The sequence below is a fragment of the Marmota flaviventris genome, chromosome 5 (genome assembly GCF_047511675.1).
Source record: "Marmota flaviventris isolate mMarFla1 chromosome 5, mMarFla1.hap1, whole genome shotgun sequence".
Lineage (NCBI taxonomy): Eukaryota > Metazoa > Chordata > Mammalia > Rodentia > Sciuridae > Marmota > Marmota flaviventris.
Genome location: NC_092502.1, coordinates 11,942,548 through 11,961,425, shown reverse-complemented (window position 1 = coordinate 11,961,425; position 18,878 = coordinate 11,942,548). Strand labels below are relative to the sequence as shown.

Genomic DNA, 18,878 nt, shown 5'->3' with positions numbered 1-18,878 from the left:
CTTGACCAGGCTTCTTAAGGTTCACATTGGGCCTTGGTAGAGTCTGACTTCTGTCAAAGCAACCTATGGATTCCCACTAACACACACCACCTGTCAGGGGGGGCATGAGGGGTTAATGAAGTGATGTAGTCACGAGGCTGTGGGTGAAAATGGAATTAATTTGGAGGAACCAAACTGCCTCTGGAGCTCTGCAGAGCAACAATGTCAGGGTGAGGCTTGTCACTGTGACACGGCATAGTACGTGTGAGATAGGCTGCCTTGTGTTGGGCGCCTGGATCTGCCCTAGCTCAAGTTCATCCATCCTTTAAACCCAAGACAAGCCTTTGGCTTCAGTTTACTCCTTTGTAAAATGGGGATATCCTCTCTCATGGCTATTGTAAATATTGACCGAGATTATGATGTGACAGGACAGTGACAAGTGACGGTCAGCACTTACATTTATTGAGCACCTACCATTCACCAAAACCCCACCCTGGGCCATTTACACATGATTTCTCCTTTCACTCCTCACTATAGCTCCTCTATGGAGTGGATGCTGTTTTAAATCTTCATTTAACAGATGAGAAAACTGACCATCGGGAAGATTTATTAACTTGCTGAAAAAAATTGTCAAAGCAAAACTTAACCCAAAGCCTGCGGCCATAGCCACAGCAGCGGTCCTGGGAGGTGGCTGACGGGCTTTGACTCCACCCTACCCAGAGGGTGCACACGCTGGCTGGCATCATCTGGCTCTGCCCATTCCTGGCACCCTGCAATTTCCCTCCCAGCAGACTCTTTTGTGACCCTGACACAAGTGCTTATTTACCACATCCTCTGCTCCAAAGAAAAGTTGATCTCCCCGGGAGGAACGGTGCCAACAGTTCCCAGTGAACCTCTCAGGCAAGAGAAAATTCTGGTTTTCCTCCCCCAGAGCTGCTTTCCAGTAGCATTAGCAGTGGTGAGAAGTGGAGCCAGCACGGTGCACACTGGAGCCTTCAACTTCTCCGGGGCTTTTCATGTCCAGTCACCCCTGGTCCTCCCACCTGCTCCATGCTACACCACCCTATGGACCAGGGCTCCACAAATAATAGCCTGCAGGCCCACGTCATCTGGCTACCTGTTTTATAAATAAAGTTTTATTGGATCACAGCCACACCCAGTGTTTCTCTGTGGCTGCTTTTGTGCGGCAGTGTACTTGTGACAGGGCACACACCTTGCACACAAAACCTAAAATAGGTATTCTCTGGCCCATCAAGAAAATATTTTGTTCTATCAGTCATGGGAAGATCTGCTGGTTTTTCTCAATATGGTGGAAGGAATGGAGGAGGGATTCGATGCTCAGCCTAACAGCAGAGCCTGTTCTTAGAGTCCCTCAGCTGTATTGCTTTCTGCTCTAGGCATGACACAGAAGACTTCTCTGAACCCCCAAAGCCCCTGTTATGGTTTAGATCCGAGGTATCCCCCCAAAAGCTCATGTGTTGGACACAGCAAGAAAGTTTAGAGATGAAAGGATTGGGTTATGAGAGCCCAAACCTGACCAGTGCCTTAATCCACCTGAATGGATTAACTGGGTGGTGACTGTAGGCAGGTACGAAGGGGTGTGGCTGGAGGAGGTAGTGGGTCATGCCTTTGGGGTTTATATTTTGTCCTTGGTGAGTGGAGTAGTCACTTTCTCTGTTTCCTGGTGGCCATGTCCTGACCTACTTTCCTCTTTACACTCTTCTGCCATGATGTCCTGCCTCACCTTGGGCCCAGGGCAATGGAGTTGGCTGGCTGTGGACTGAGACCTGAAACCATGAGTCTCAAATAAATTTTTCCTCCTCTGAAATTGTTCTTGTCAGGTCTTTGGTCATGGTAGTGAAAAAAAAGAAATTGATGGAAACAGCCCTAAGCCTGATTGGGTAATAATCAACACAAACCCAGTGCTGGGCAGATGCATGGTAGGGGCATGACCCTATGCAGGATGGCAGCCCCGACCCTCCCAGATGGGCCCCACCCAGGGCCCCCATTGTCATCTCCTCTTCTTCACCTTTCTGGGCGTCTGCTGCAGCTGGGACGCCCTCCTCGTTCCTCCACATTCCACCTCCACACCTTTGCTCAGACCTTTCCCCAACTAGAATGTTCTCCTTTTCAGCACTTAGCACAACACGCCCGTCTTCCCAGGCCTGGTGTGTCTGTTTCAATAAGTCTTCCCCCACTGTGGAAGCTCCAGGAGATCCCTTAGCATCTGTGCTGTGTCAGCATAAGCCTCTGGTCCCTTCTGTGGACCCGTCACCCACAAAAGTAAGGAACACGGCATCACAGGTGAGATGCGGACCTGAGGGGAGAGTGAATCTGGTTCCTGCCAGTAAAGACTTTATCTTGACTGGGCTCCATCCTTTATGTGCTGGAAAGAGCTGCCAAAGGTCCCTGCCATCCATCTGAGACTTTAGACAAGTCACTTAAACTCTCAGAGCCTCTACTGCATCTGTAATCGTAACTGACACTTACTGGAGGCTGTGCCAGCCAGGGCTGGCTGCTTGTCATGCATTATCGCCTTTAAAGGTGACCCTTGACCTCAGGCCTCACAGGGTGGTATGAAGACTGAGTGTGAAGAGGCTGAGTTAGGAGCCTCTTGTCACAAGAGTCCCCAAGGCCTCCCGGGGTCTCAGTAACTTTGCCAAGGGACCCCTTCCCCTCTCCAGGTGCTGATTTCCTTTTTAATGGTGAGTCGGGGAGAAGGGGCCTCTGTGATCCGGATGGACCCTTCAGGGTATGATACTGAAACAGCACAAACCATTTTGGTTCACACTCGTATAGAAGAGACGCGGCATGAGCCTTCAAGATGACATTAAATAATCCATGAGCCTCACTGCGTGAAATGCTTCTTCAAGTTCACTCTAGAGACACAAAACATCCTTTGGCTTCAATGCAACAGAATTTGGTGGAACTAGAGAACACTGGCTTTCTGCTCCCTCAACGACATCTGATCTCTGGCCACCACCCTTGTCACTGGTCTTGACTCTGAAGCCTAGCATCTGCTCCATGTCTTACTTGTATTTTGCAAAAAAAAATTTTTTTGGTTGCAGGTAACAAAACGCCAATATAGACTGCCTGATAACACCCCCCAACACACACACACACACACACACACACACACAAATAATTTATATATATATATATATATATATATATATATATATATATATATCAGGTCGTGTAATTGGGAAAACTTCAGGTATGGCTGAATCCAGATGCTCAAAATTGGTCTCGGGTCCCTGATTCTTAGCACTTCCTCCCTGCTTTCCTCTGCAGGAGTGTGATTCGCAGGCACACTCTTCATTATTGTCATCTTTGGGAGCCTCAGGCTCCATCTTCCAGTTGAGTAGAGAGTCTCTTGCTAAGAGTTCCAACAAAGCCTCAGACTGGACTCTCATTGGTTTGGCCCGAGTCTTTCTTAGCCCTGGGGTCTGGGTGGTGGAATACCCTGATTATGAGCAGGCCTGTGTTGGGCATCCACACTTGGCACCAGGGAGGGGTCATCAGCCCATCTCAGGGCCAGGGTGATCACAAGCTAGAGAAAGGAATGATAGGCAAGCAGAAATGATAGGTGCACCTGAAGGGTGCTATGCTTGAAGATGCAGCTGTCACATACCTCTGGGCCTTTGCACATGCTTGGAATTCCCTTTCCCTTTTCACCTTCCAGCAAAATTTCTACCTAACTTTGGAAAACAAGCCCAAATGACATGGTCTGTGGGAAGCCTTCACACATGTGCACGCACCCACACCCATACCCATACCCCATGCACATACTCCATCTCTGCCCTAGCACTCATCAGCCCTTGCTCCCCTCACCCTCTAGACACTCCAGGGGCAGGCATGGCATCTTGGTCCATTTTGCTTCCCAGATCCCAGCAGTTGCCCTGGGAGGTAAGAGATGCTCCCTGAGGTCTGGGTCATCAGGGTATCCCACCATCAGACTGGTTGGACCCATTTCAGTGCTCAGCCATCTAATGCTGCCTCTGCCTCTGTTCTCTCCATCCTCAGTTTGAAAACGAGATCATCCTCAAGCTGGACCACGAGGTGGAAGGGGGCCGAGGCGACGAGCAGTACGTGCAGCTGCTGGAGTCCATGTGAGTGCAGGCCACACGGGCCAGGGGCTGCGGGCAAGCTCCAGGGTCCCCACGTGGCCGTCGCCCCTAGAGACCAGTCTAGGGCTTGTGGGGACCAGGAGACACCTTTGGGGAAGGAGCCTCACGTTTCTCTCTGCGTTGGACATTTCTTTGATGTTGACATAATGGGCCAGATAGAAAAAAGCTTTGCTGTGTCAAAAAGAAAGAAATAATCCATCAATGCCAAAATGTCCAGGCTGGGTCTGAACTGCGGAATAACGATTGCTCTTTTCCTTTGAAATTTGTGACAATGAAATTTGTGACAATGAAATTTGTGATATTGATTTGATGAGATCCGCATTTACTGAGCGCCCCTGGGGCACGGTATTGTGCCAAGTGCGCTCTCTCTCTCTCATGCCTCCCGGGCTTAGGTATGCTCGCCTGGATGCCCATGTCACAGAGGTGGCCTCTGAGGCTCAGGGAACAAACGCATTGTCTCAGCAAGCTGGGAACAGCTAGTGGAGTGGACAGCAGGGACTTGAACCTGGCTGGACTGGACTTCAGTGCTCAGGCAGGCGCGGGGCAGGCAGTGGGTGGTACTGTACCCAAGACCACCAGTCTAGGAGTCAGGACGTGGTTTTGTTTTTATGGCTTTATTGAAATATAATTCACAAGCCATATAATCTACCCAAAGCAGAGAATTCAGGGACCTTTGACATTTTCACAGAGCTGTGCCACCATCACCATAGACAATTGCAGATCATTTTTATTGCTGAAAAAAAGAAACAGGTACTCTTAGCCACATCCCCATACACACACACACACACACACGCACACACACACACAACTCCTCCATCTCCCTTAGCCCCATTCAGCCCGTGCTCTGCTTCCTATCCCTGTGGACTCACTGATTCTGTGTATTTCATATAAATAGAATCATACAATCCATTGCCCTTCATGACCAACTTCTTCCACAGAGCAGAATGCTTTCAAAGCTCATCCACATAGCGAGCATGAGTGCAAAATTTATTTTTACTGCCAAATAAGAATTCACTGTCTGTTTACTAATTTTGTCTGTTCATTAATCAGTTGGTGGATATTTAGGCCATTTCCACGGTCTTGACTGTTAATTAGGACTGACTCTGCCGCGAGCATTCACGTGCAAGTTTAGGTTTTTTTGTTTGGGGTTTTTGTTTTTGTTTTTGGTACTGGGAATTGAACCCAGGGGCACTTAACCATGGAGCCACATCCCCAGCGCTTTTATTTTTTGAGACCGGGCCTGGCATAGTTGCTGAGGCTGGTTTTGACCTTGTAATCCTCCTGCCTCAGCCTCCCGAGTTGCTAGGATTGCAGGTTTGTGCCTGCATGTCTGGTCCATGTGCCAGTTTTGTGTGGATATATGTTAACAATTGTCTTGTTTTGTACCTTAGAGAGGAATTGCTGGGTCTTGTGGAAATATAAATATAGACACATTTAACCTTTTTTGATACCATCAACTCTTTTCCAAAGTAGCAGCACCAAATACAGTCTCACCAGCACAGCAGGAGGGCTCCCGTTCCCCACAACCGTGTTAACACTTGCTGATGCCTGTCTTGTTGGACATGGCCTTGCTAGTGAGTGTGAAGCGATAGTTCATTGTGGATTTCATTTGTATTTCCTAAAGTCTAATGATGTGCAGCATCTTGCTATGTGCTTATTGGCCACTTTCACATCTTTGGAGAAAGACATTGGACTTGAATCCTGGCTCCTTACTTTGCAGCTGCATGGCTTTGAGCAAATCACACAACCTCTCTGGCCTCAGTATCCCCATTTCTAAAATGAGAGATAATAAGCTCCTGTGGTTATTTTGAAGACTGAGTAATCATAAAGCATCTGGCGCCCAGCAGGTACATGCTTAATAAATGTACTTCAACCCCTCGGCCTGACTCCCAGTTTCTGTCTTTGGCTGCTTGGTAATTGTCCCCTGCCCTGGAGAGGCCTCTCCCAAGGCTTAGGAATGTGGCCAGACAGCCCAAATTTCCCCCAACTGTGTACTCTATGATTTGAGGGATGCTCTGCTTTTGAATTCTTTCTCCAGTCCTTTCTGAATATTTAGCAACCACAGCCAGCTAAAGACTCATCTCTGAGCCCTGCAATGACACTTCCACCCTGCCCAGCCTATCTGAGCCCAGTGGACAGAATGGAACCCCAGGTAGCAGGGGCTCAGCTGTCCCCTGTCCCTTCCTGTCACTGTGCTCAGCCCTCCTGAACACCTAGAATACAAACCAGGTTCGCTGGGAGGAGCCACCGTCTGTCCCCCCAAGCGAATATTGAGAGTGATCATTCAGGGACAGAAACAGGGTTTTGCCTGAGTCAGTGATTATCTTTAAGTTCTAAAAAGGAAAATCTAAATATTGACCAGGAACGGAACCATGTATGGTGCTGGCAATTTCCATTTTTACAAGCGGATGGGCTCCGCAGCAATCTTCAGACTATCAGCAGGGTTTTCAAATCCTTCCTGAGTGGTTATTTATAAAAGGAGCCCTTAGAGGTCGAGGAAATTAAAGACAGCTCATTATTTTCCTTCTGAGACAAGGTGTGAATGATTTTTATGCAAAACTAATCAAGCCCAACCCAGGAGGCAGGGCCTCCTCAGAAGGCCCAGTGGGTGGAGTCCCACCTCCTTCCTTTGACCTCTCTGAGCCTCAGTTTTCTAACTGTAAACTGGAGATAGAAATATTAGTCACCTCGTGAAGCTTGTGTTGGGGCTGAATGAGGAGTTGTGTCAAGTGCTTAGCATGGTTGCTATTTTTCTTCCTTTTCGTCTTAATTTATTACCATAGTTCCTGACACCTACTAGGTGCTCCTGGAGTCTTATCATTATCGTCATTCAGATGGGCAGCAATGTGGCCATTGGAAGTCATAGCCCGTTCATCTTTTCCAGCTCCTCAGTCCTTCCTCCCCGTCCCTTGTTCAGGGACTCCATAGGTATGTAGGGTCCCCTCTGGGCAGGTACAGAGCTTGGCAATGAGATGGTGTCTTTGTGACTAGAACAGTCCTGTGGCAGCTGCAGCCATACATCCAGGTGCAAGACTTGGACATGGAATGAGGCTGAATTTCAGTCCTCATGCCCTTGTGCAGTACACAAGCTGTACAACCCCACACAGCACCCCAGTCCTCCTACCCGCAGGGCTTTTCTAGAGCCCGATCTCATTAATCCACAGCTGTCTTAAATCATGGGTCCCACAGTGGATGGAGTCATAAGACACACCCCTGCTGTGTTAGTTTTTCATCTCTGTGATCAATTACCTGACGAGAACAACTTAGAGGAGGAAAAGTTTATTGGGGGGGCTCATGGTTTCAGAGGCTGAGTTCATGGTGGGCGACTCCATTGCTCTAAGTCCAAGGTGATGGGGGACATCATGGCAGAAGGGCATGGCAGAGGGAAGCTGCTCAGGTCATGGCAGCCAGGAAACCGAGGGGGTGGGGCAAGAGCAAAATGTGATCTCCAAGACATCTCCCAGTGACCTACTTCGTCCAGTCCTGCCTGCCTACAGTTGCCACCCAATCAACCATTCACGTTATTAATCCACCAAGTGGATGAACCTACTGGTTAGGTTACAACTTCATAATCTAATCATGTCACCTCTCAACATTCCTGAGCTTCAGGGGCTCCTCACACCTACTCCACAGCACCTGCTACTTGATTGCAAGCCTGGGGATGTTCTTGGAAGTACTGAGGGAGCTGGAAGGCTGAAGGAGACACAGCGTGTGTTCTGGGCCTAGAGCCTACCCAAACCAGCTCAGTGGAAAAGCAGCTGTCACCCAAGAGGCACTCCATGCGTACTTCCTAAAGCATTGACTCAAAATCCAGTTCCATAGCCCTGACAGAAGGTGAGGGCCCCCAGGCTGAATGCAAGCCAGTCCCAGGGACACCTGAGCTGGCAGCAGCCCAAGGGATGCCTGAGCTTGCTGACCCCAAGGCAGTAGCAGAGGTGGGGGGCAAGTCTGCACCCCTCCTTCCACTGAGTGAGGAGCTATCCGCCTGAGCCCAGGATTCCCAAGTTTTCTCACTGCCACTCCCACTCTGCCATGGAACACCAAGTAAGTCACAGCTGTGTGTCAGGATCAACATCAGGACTTGGAGGTGATGCTGAGGAGCTTTTGTGGATATTAAACAGGATAATCAGTGAAACAGGATTAGCACCATTCTCAGAACTCGGGAGCACTCAGTAAGCTGTAACGTTACAGCCCACAGTAACTTATCTCTGTGTGTGTGTCCCCTCCTGCACTGGTATCTCATGAAGGTCAGGGTCTTAACAATGTAGCAGTCCCTGGTGTCCAGAATGGTACATGTGGAATATATGGATGGGTGATGGATGGGTGATTCCTGTCTCCCCACCATCTTACCAGCCCTAGACTATCTAAGCAGCCTTCTTGCCTCATGCATAAAAACAGAGAGAAAGTAAAAACAGCCAAGACCTTATTCTTCTAAAAACCTTGCTTCACAAAGCATGATCCCTGAAGCAGCAGGATTGGTGTCACCTGGGAGCTAGTTAGCAAGTCAGGCTCCCAGGTCCCAATCCAGACCTGGTAAATTAGAATCTCTTGGATGATGCTCGGGTGATTTCCATCACACTGAAGTTTGAAAGCACCAGTGATTCTCCATGTTGCCTGCAGGTTGAAATCCCCTGAGCTAAGAGACCCTACGGTGCTGCCTGAGGCCCTTGTCTGAGGCCCTGAGATGCCTGGGAGGCCATGAGAAATCCCACAGCAAACTCTGGGAAGAAACTTCTTTGTAGTTGTGTTGTCCTTGGGGTTGGGAGCTGGGCTGCAAGTGGCTGCTCTAGAAGGGAGCAGGCACAGCTGCGGCTGAGCCAGACAGGTGTAAATCACAGGGCCATTTGCACCGCTCATGGACAGCCAGGCAGCAGGTGCTTCTCCCAGCGCTAAGATGGATTTGTCTAAGCCCCGCCACAGTTTCAGATGCCACCTCCTTGCAGCCTGGTGCGCTGGTGGGAAGAAATCATGTGTAGATTCCTGGTTCCTCTCACCTTGGCCTCCTAAGAGCTCTTGGGACTTGCACTACATGGGGAGCCTGGCTGGAAACAGTCACGGAGTCAGGTGCTGCCTATCCAGCAGAGACGCCCAGGGACAGGCCACCATGCTTCCCCAAATTGAACAGCAATTGGCTTGATTCCAAAGGTCACCACTCAAACGTACTTCCAGTGTAGCATGGGGAAGGTCTTTTAGCCCTCCTGAGCCTCGATTTCCTCATCTGTAAAATGGGGGAAACAATTTTTACTTGTCAGAATTTCTATGAGGATTTCTAATGAAAAAGGGACTCATGTAGCATCTGGCACAGAAAAAGTGATTAAAAAGAAGTGGTTATTCATCAGACTTCCAATTCATCCGTCTTTCCCTTTCTAGCCTGCAGGCCACCTGGGGGTAGACACAGTCTTCCCAGATTGATTTCTTTCTCCCCACCACACATGCCTCGCAGTGTCTGCTGGGAGAGGCTTAGGAACATCACATTTTGTATTTTCATTTTAAAAACTTATATTAATATTATAATGCAGGTTATTTTTTTTCAAATAATATACCCATATTTAAATTGAAAAAAGGTTTTCTCCTCTGTTCCTCAACTTTGACCCCTCAGAGAAGCTACCATGGCTGAGCACTTGGTGTTTGTCCTTCCTGACCGTGTGTCATGCTCCACCATGCGGTTAGCACATGTGTGGTGTTGGGTGGTTGAGACACGGGACCCTGGAACCCGACTGTTTACCAATGGTGTGACCTTGGACAAGTTAGTTGACCTCTCCATGCTTTTGTTTCTCTATCTGTCAGTCTCATCTCATTAAACTGTGATGGGAGGTCAGGCGAGCTAATATCTATGAGATGTTAAGAAAAACACTAGGCCTCAGTGCTATGCCCATTAGTTAAATTTAAAAAAAAAAAAATCATTCAGCAACTTGACTCACTTAACTATATATTTTATAGAGCTGTTAATATCAAAACAGATTGATCTCTCTAATTCCTTTTAATGGCTTCATAGAATCACATTCTGTGAATATACCTTAATTTATTTAACCTCATTGATGGACACTGAAGCTGGTTCCAACTATTTCAGTATCAGCTGCAATTTATAAGTGCTATAAATATATCCTGGCGTACTGCTGGGAATATTCCTCAGAGCAGATTCCCTGAAGTAGAGTTGCTGGGTCCAGGGATGCGAGTGTTCCGTGTTGATAGACAGTGTGGAAATCGCCATTCAACCAGGGGCCCTGCGTACTTCCAATGTGAGTGTGTGAAAGTGACTGTCCCCCCTCCCCCACCATGCACACATTGAAATTTTTTTTTACTTTAAATTTTTTCCCATTTTAACAGTAGAAAAGTATTCACTTACTACACTGTATGAGTAAATACATATACAAATGAGCAAAAGGAACCATTCACAAACCAGGGGAGCTTGGACTGGCAGGGTTACCCTCCACCCACCACAGTCTGTCCCCTGGCCATGAGCTCACCACCCGTCTCTGCCCGCAGCCTGATGGAGTGTGCTGCAGAGCACCCGACCATTGCCAAGTCAGTGGAGAACTTTGTGAACCTGGTCAAAGGGCTCCTGGAGAAGCTGCTGGATTACCGGGGTGTGATGACCGACGAGAGCAAAGACAACCGCATGAGCTGCACTGTCAACCTGCTGGTGCGTGGCCTGGCGGGTGTCCCCACTGTCCATGTCTGTCCACAATCGGGGGGTGGGGGTGCCGCTTAGCTTTGTGTCTCACTCCTGTTCCTGATAGGGAGGTGGTGCTAACAGCTTCAGAAATCAGACAGATGTGGGTCAGCACCCCTGCTCTACCACCTGCTAGCTCTGCGTCTTAAGGTCTGTCTGTGCCTCGCTTTCCTTATATGTGAAATGGGAATAATGAGTGCCCCATTAATACATCCCAAGGTAGGAAGATGGCGGTGGAGACTGGTCAACAATGTGAGTTTCAGAGGCACACAGCTCATGGTTGTCTTTACCCTGGTGATTAATGAAATAGACCACTACAGAGATGCTCTCCAGTCTTGGGTTTGCTTATGTTATGTGGAGGAAAAGCAGCAGTGAGTTCATGGGTCCCGCCCCTGGGGAACTGCTCAGTGTGTGCTGGCTTCCTTCCTCGGGCAGGATGGAGAGCACTAATAACTAGAACTTAGAGACTACCAACCAGCCAGAGCAGCTAAGGCTCTTGACCCTTCTATTGCAGGAGGCCAGCTCCTGACAGTCTCCCTCCTGTGCTGGGTGATTGGCTCAGGAGGGGGTGGCAGCAGCTGTGGTGCTTCCTTCCCCCATATTGGCCGGACTTAAAATGCTTTAAATGAACAAAGCTGGCCAAGGCCCACATGGTTTCCATCACGTCAGTCCCTGCCACCCCCTAGTGCTCTCCAAAGACAAGTCCAGTTCCCCCAGTTCTGTTGTGTGGCCTCCCCTTAGTCCACAGGGCCTCTCTTGCAGCAGCTTAGATATTGCCATTGATGTTCCAAATGCTGAAGGGAGTTTAAAAACTCTGACTACAGCAGAAAGGAATTCAGTGCTGAGGACTCCACCAGGCCCCACTTACAGAAAGAGCAGAAGGAGGGCCTTTCCAGGAACTGAGGGTTTCTAAGGAGCAAGAGAAGCAGGTTGAAGAAATTGACCTTTAGCAGTCCAACTAGGACCAGGGAGAAAGCTTAGGGTGGGCAGTTCCTCCAGCAGTCAGACCCTACTAGGTTTGGGCGTGGGACTTGAATGTGGCGTCAAGGATCAGGGCAGGATGGGGGAGAGGTGCCTAGTGTGAGGAGAGCTAAGGATTAAACCAGAGTTTGCCCCCGTGTGGCTCTCAGACTGGATCAGGACCTCCTGGTTCCGATCTGTAAGGACTTGTTTAAAGATGTCACAGGATTAGGATCTCAGGCATGGGAGCTCAGGACAACTACCAGTCGAAATGGCTTCTGGGCTGGAATAGGGACCAGCTTCCTAAGTCTGGCCAAGTGTAAATGCTTTTGGCTGTGGAATCCCATCACAGCTCTGGAGAGTTCTGTGTTCTATTATGATCTATTACTATTGCCAGGATGTTCCTACGATCTTTCCAACTCAGGTCCTTGTGACCACAGGCCTGAGCATTGAAAGATGAAGCTGGGCTGCCCTTCAAAGTGGACTTTATCAAAGCAGACTGGCCCTGCCATTGGAAGCACACCACTCAGCCCAGGAGACAGCTCAACTGCATCTCCTTACGTATTATGGCTGAGACATTTCCTTTGTCCCTTTATAGTCAGAGAAGTGGCTTTCAAAACAGATTCTCCCAGTGAGACTGTAGGATGCATTCAGCAGAGTAGACTTCTCGCTCCTATCTCAGGGTGCCCTGACAGTACACAGCGACCTCTCTCTCATCCCCGTTGCGACACCCTCTACCCTCACAGCCTTGCTTATGGCTGTTTTTCTTCCCCATCCAGAATTTCTACAAAGATAACAACCGGGAAGAGATGTACATAAGGTAAGAGTCTTATTTTCTAAATTCAGCCTGCTGTGCTGCTCTCCTGCTGACATCCCCTGATGGTTCCCCGCTGTCTTCAGGATAGAGTTTGACCTTTTCGTCTTGGCATTCAGACCCCTCATGTTCTGATGCCTATCAATTCCCCAGACTCTGTCAATTCTTCCCCATAAGCCACTCGCAGCTCTCCCGCCTGTCTGTGGCCCTGCTCCTCCCCCTCCTGTGGGCAAGCTGCGAGCTGTTTGCATTTGTTGCTGGCTGGTGTATGAAGCCCAGGTTGGTCCGGGAAAACTGTACAGCCATTGGCCAGCCCGGTTCCGAAGGGGAGAAGTACAGAGTTGCACAATGCCTGCTTCCTTCTAGGCCTTTAAGAGATACTTGTTTTAATATATCATGAAGGGTTTTAGGGACATTAGCCTGGAGCTAAGAAGTTCTCTGCCAATTTTTTTCTCAGAATCTCATATTTTTCTGCAAAGTTTTTTATTGTTATTTTTTGCTCATTACAAAAATAATATAGACTTTTTACTGAAACCAAATAAACTCATAAAAATACAGACAAGCAAAACAAAGCAATGAAATAAGTCCCCATAACCCATACATACTTCCAGATCTTTCTATGTTTATGCATATATCAAATTCTAGGCAAACATTGCTTTTTGCAAAACTGGAATTACTAATGATTTATTATTTGCTCTTTTTTTTTTTAACTTGACAAGAATTCCATGTCAACAGATGTATTTCAAGATCATTTTTAATGAAACTATTAAATTTCCTTTCTGGAACAGACTATAATTTATATAACCAGTTCTATATTGTTGAACATTTAGGTTGCTTCCAACTTTTTCTCTAACAAACAGCACAACAACAGAATTTTCGGACATATACCTCTGTGCGTATCCTTAGGAGTCAGGAGCCCCTGAGGTGGAATCAATCAGAAGGTTAAGGAGCCAGGTATTTTTAAGCCCTTTGACATATTCAGTCAAAGGGAAGAGACTTCAAGACTAAAGTCAGTCTGCTCTTACTGAAGATATTTTTAGGTTCTTAGTTTAATGTTATTCCAGAAGTAGGAACTTTCATTTGAGGGGAAAAAAATAAAATTAGAATTCTATAGGTTGTCCTGAGCTTGGGTCATTTATAACATCATTAGACATGACACTGTGGTAGCACCACATTTGGGGACTGGAGGACTCAGGATCTTCTCCCTGTTTTCTCTGTTATGTTGGACAAATCGTCCCGGGAATTGGTTGAGGCTTGCCCATCTGCAGCGTGTTTCCATTGCACCTTCTGTTTGGAGGATGAGACAAGGTACGCTAGGTGACGCGCCTGGCATATGGTCTCTCCTTCCATCCTCTCTCCTCTGCCTCCCATTTTAGAAGCACAGATGGCAGATCCCAGACCTCTGCAAGCCTTGGAGACTTGGGGCCTATCTAGGAAAGCCATATTTGCCCAAACCAGACATCGCAAACAGGGGATAGTCTGAAAACCTGTTCCATTTGGCAGGCATCGTATTTTAAAACAATTTTTAATTCGTTGCCAAATCTAGAGATTCTACATAAAAATCACAATTTCCTTCTCCTAAAAAGAGAGCCACATTGGAGCCTCATCCCATCTGACAGCTCTCATGTGATGGGTGGTGGTGACCCTTTTAGACATGGCAGGAGCCAGCCCCAGGGTCATGAAACTGTCTCTCCCTGTGGTTCTATATCCTGCCTACCTCACTCAAGCATCTAGAGGTATTTGACCTGATATCCTAGTGAGCTCATTGAGATCCTCCCTTGGGCTCTGTAACAGAAGACCAAACCCTGGGATTCATAAAAAGAACGGAGAGGAAGCCTTGGCCAATGCGTTGACCATAGCAGGAAACCTCTCCCTTGGGCCATGCCCACATCCCAGTGTTAGATACAGCCTTCTAAGGGTCTAAGGGATCAATAATCAATGGGAAGAGATATAGCAGGATTAACCCATGCATGCACACAGGCGTTTCAAAATTCCCAGCTCTACCTGGAGGTCACACACAGCTTCACCACAGAACGTTATGGGGAGGAGTGTGGACAGACTGGAAATAGCTGGGCTGGAACCTGCTTCTGCCTGTCTCTGGCTCTGGGTTACTAACTAGGCTCAGACTTCTCACCTGCACATCATTGCTGGGATGGATGGATAGGCTACTGGTAATAATGCGCTCACTTGATGGTGGATCCTTCTGCCTGGGAGGTTGTCCCTCTTATGCCCTTCCTTCCCCTCCAGAGCCCAGCTCACCTAGCAGGCCAGAGCCCTCTCTAGAATCCCTTTCTCTCCCCCACTAGATAAATATCACTCTTAGTCCATAGATCTCACCTTGACAATATTTATCACAGCTGTATTTCTCAGGTATTCATTTGATAAATTGATTCACATCTAAATCCTTTAGGCTCTGAATCCCAAACGTAAGAACAAGGTCCATTTTTGCTACCTCTGATTTCAAATGGCCTGGAATAGCCTGGGTGCTCAGTGCAACTCTACTGGGTGAACAAGGGGATGAGCCACAGGGCCCTGGGTGGCCTGGTTCACTAGTTATCAAACAATTACAAGGTGACTGTCTTCTCCAGACCTTTGACTGTCCCTAACCAGAGGTCAGGCAGCTGACATTCAGCCCAGCAGCTACATTTTATGTGGCCAGGGACATTGAATGTCAGCAGCTCCTTGCTGAGGTCTGTGCAGAAAGCCTTTCTTCCACTAGGAACCTGGGCCTCAGCACAGGGACCTGCACTGATGCAGATGCTGGAAGCCCATGTTCCCCTGAATGAGGTGGTGGCTCTGGGTGAAATCCCACCACAATGGCTGCAGCACCTCTCCTCCTGGAGGAAGAATCAAGCTTCTTTCCTTCACCCAATTACTAAAAGTTGGGTTTTAATAAATGTCCCTAATGTCATGCAAGTCACCAAAGCAGTGGTTCTTGGGCTCTGACTTCTGCTTCTAGCAGCGGTAGGTGGGAATGTTTCGTAGAAGAATGAGGTTCACAATGATAATAGATAGCAGCTGTCAGCATTCAGTGCCAGCTACAAGCTAATCACTTTCCATGCATACTTGCCTTTATTAGCAGCAATGCTAGCTGTCACTTATGGAGCCTTTTATGTGCTACTCTCGATCTGCTTGGCCCTTTACACTGAACGGCTCTCTGGGTAGATTATGTGAGAGTTGCCATCTTGCAGGTGGGCAGACTGAGGCACAGAGAAGTTCATTGGCTGCCCATTGATGTCTGTTGTGGGTCAGTTATCTAAGAACTTACCAAACCTTCTTCCTTTGCTCCTGTCTCCAATACCCATCAATAAATTGCCATCCCAGGGTTCAGAAACTGGAATGTCACTTTGCAAAGGGACAGGACATAGGATTGAATGGTGGGTTCTCCCCATCGACAGTTCAGGGCCTCTATGTTAATGTCCATTCTCCAGCCCCTGGCCTCCCTCCTTTTACACTTTTTTTAATACTCAGAGAACAGAGGAGGGAGTAGGAGCTTTCCTTTCTAGTCGTTGGGGCCCGTTACCACCCCAGCAGGCCGAAGTGGTTGAGTGGAGGTGATGCCCCACCATTTCTGTTTGTCAGCCCAGGCCTTCTGATAAGTTCTCCCCACCCCTTCTCTCTCCTGCCTTTATTTCCCTGACTTGTCATATTGCATTGGCTGTATCTTTCAGTATCAAGCTGAATGAATGCTGGCTGGGATGGTCCCCATTCTCCAGGCTGTGGCTTTATCATCTGAAAATGGGAGTCCCAGTGAAACCATCTCGTGGGCTTTTCATGAGGAATGAGTGATCCAAGGCATCTGGGCCTGGTACCCAGCAAATGCTAGCTGCTGTCATTATGAAGGCTCTCTTGTGACCTACAGATGTGCATTCCTTCCTGTCCCTATCAACACCTCTTTCTCACTGCTCCTGGAATTTGGTGTATTTTTCCCCAAACAGGTATCTGTACAAACTCCGTGACCTTCACCTGGACTGTGACAATTACACAGAGGCTGCCTACACACTGCTCCTTCACACCTGGCTTCTCAAGGTGCTGTCCCTTTGGATGAAGGGGGTCCAGGCTGGGAGCCACGTGGGGCCCTAACATGTTGAAGAGTTAAAAAAAAAAAAAAAAAAAAAAAGGAAAAACAGCCAGATGCATTTTGTTTTGATCAGTGGTCCCAAAATATTGACCTGGCAAGATACTTTTCTGCCCTACTTCCCCTGATCACCTAAGGTTTTAGTGACCTTTACATTTAGCAAATATAACCCCCCAAGATATATTTTGCAGTGTTATATAGCATCCTGCTATCAGCCATAAACCATTAGTGTGCTCACTGAACCGCTTTCATTCTCTTGAAAATTTTGCAATAGCTGGATGAAGTCAGATGATCTCCATTGGCTTTGGAAGAGCTGGGATGGCACCTCATCAAGGTCTAGAGGGTCCCTGCAAGCTACACAGAGTGAGCCAATGAAGCAAATTAAGCACCACTCAGCAAAAAATCAGGAAGTGCTTTACAAAGGGAACTGGCAGACTGGAATCTGCCGGACTGACCACTGATACCCAGAGCCACAGGGAGCCACACAGGGTCTGCAGGACCTCAGCTCTCTCCTCATCAGTATGTGTTCTGGGACATGGGTGCTAAAGAGCAACCTCCAAGCATCCTGGTACTCATGTCACCAAGAGGGCAGCTTCCCCTGGGGGACCTTGAATTTTCAAAAGTGAGCTAGGTTTGGGAGAAGAGGAAAGAAGGAAAGCACACAGTGTGGGGAGGGTGTTTTCTGCCCTTCAATCCTGGGAAGACAACTGGCCGTGGCAGCCCCTTGGCCCTGGGTGACTCCCTGCGTTCTCTCTCCACAGTGGTCAGATGAGCAGTGTGCATCACAGGTCATGCAGACAGGCCAGCAGCATCCTCAGACCCACCGGCAGCTGAAGGAGACACTCTATGAGACCATCATAGGTTACTTTGACAAAGGAAAGGTAATCTGCTCCTGCCCCTCCTCTCTCTGTGGGGACCCTGGCCATTGGGAAGGACAGTTCTCTCCTAAACCCTACAACCTATCCATCCTCAGGAATGCATAGCTATCCCTGCAAATCCTAAATCTGATCCCTTCTTTCCATCTTCTCTCCATCTCCATTTGAAACCTTCCCTTCCAAGTATCAGCATCATTCTCTTGGCCACTACGATGGATCCTAAGCAGAGTCCCTGCCTCCCTTCCCACCCTGTGGATCATCCTCCACTCAGAAAACATGTCATGATCCTATCATGAGACAAGTATTGGATTGTGCCATTCACCTGTCTCATTGGAGGAGATTCAGCGACTTCCCCATTCCACTTAGAATGCATTACGCAGTCCTTCCCATGATCCACAGGGCCTCTGTGAGCTGGGCCTTGGATGCCTCCTCTGTGCCTCCCTCCTGAGAGCTCTCTTCTCACCTGCTCCGTGCCAAGCTCCTTGGCCTCAGAGCCCTGGCACTGGCCCTTCCCAGCATTTCCCCCCCCCACACTTCCTACTGGAAGGCTGGCTCCTGCCACCACTCAGGGCTTTGCTTTGGGTGTGACATCCTCAAAGGGGATCTTCCCCGGCCACCTCCAGGCAAAGCAGCATTGCTCTGCTTTGGGTCACCATTCCTGCTTCTTCAAAGCACTCCCCACCCTCAAACAGCACCACATTTATTTTGTTTCTCTTGTTTATTGTCTGGCTCCCCAATTCAGAATGCCATGACAGAAGGACCCTGCCTTATCCACTGATAAATGGCCAGTGGCCAGAACAGAACCTGACACACACAGGGACCAAGGACTTTATCCAGGGCAATTGAGTGGACTGAGTGGGTAGATGGCATGATGGCACCAGTGTGGGTCTGTAGCCCGCAAAGATTCTTGGTTGGGTTTGGCCAGGAATTGGGCAAACCAGCTACTGCCCAGCTCCAGCTTCCAGTGGCCGGTCAGGCAGCAGTAGCCCAGAGGCTCCCATCATCCCACAGGGATTGTGGCCTGGCAGCTGAGCCCTCACCTCTGGAGCCAGACTCCAGGGTTTCACTCCTTGCTTCTCTACCCCTTCCAGTTTTCTTGGCCTCTGCAAGATTCCAGCTTTCCATCCATCATAGTAAAATACTAATAGGACCAACTCCCTGGTTGTAGAGTGGAAATGAGGTGACAAGATCCGCACAGAATGTCTAGCTTAGGAACTGTACGTGGTGTATCTTGTTCATTTCCATGATCATCATTGTTACCTGGCTCTGCCACTTCCTTTCCCAAGCCTCTCTCAGCCTCCTGCTTATCCACAGCCCTGCCTCTCCTCTGGGCTGAAAGGTCTCCTCCAGTTCACCAGGACACCATTTA

The 18,878-nt window shown here is 48.5% G+C and overlaps 1 protein-coding gene across 2 annotated transcripts in view; it reads left to right on the top strand.

Moving 5' to 3' along the window:
- Dock2 (dedicator of cytokinesis 2) overlaps nt 1-18,878 on the top strand; it is a 400,432-nt gene that overhangs the window by 330,989 nt on the left and 50,565 nt on the right. For both annotated transcript variants that reach the window (XM_027938544.3, XM_071611997.1), the window contains exons 34-38: nt 4,006-4,091; nt 10,596-10,752; nt 12,522-12,562; nt 16,495-16,585; nt 17,396-17,515. In XM_027938544.3, coding sequence (XP_027794345.1) covers nt 4,006-4,091; nt 10,596-10,752; nt 12,522-12,562; nt 16,495-16,585; nt 17,396-17,515 — 495 coding nt within the window. The remainder of the gene's footprint in view (nt 1-4,005; nt 4,092-10,595; nt 10,753-12,521; nt 12,563-16,494; nt 16,586-17,395; nt 17,516-18,878) is intronic.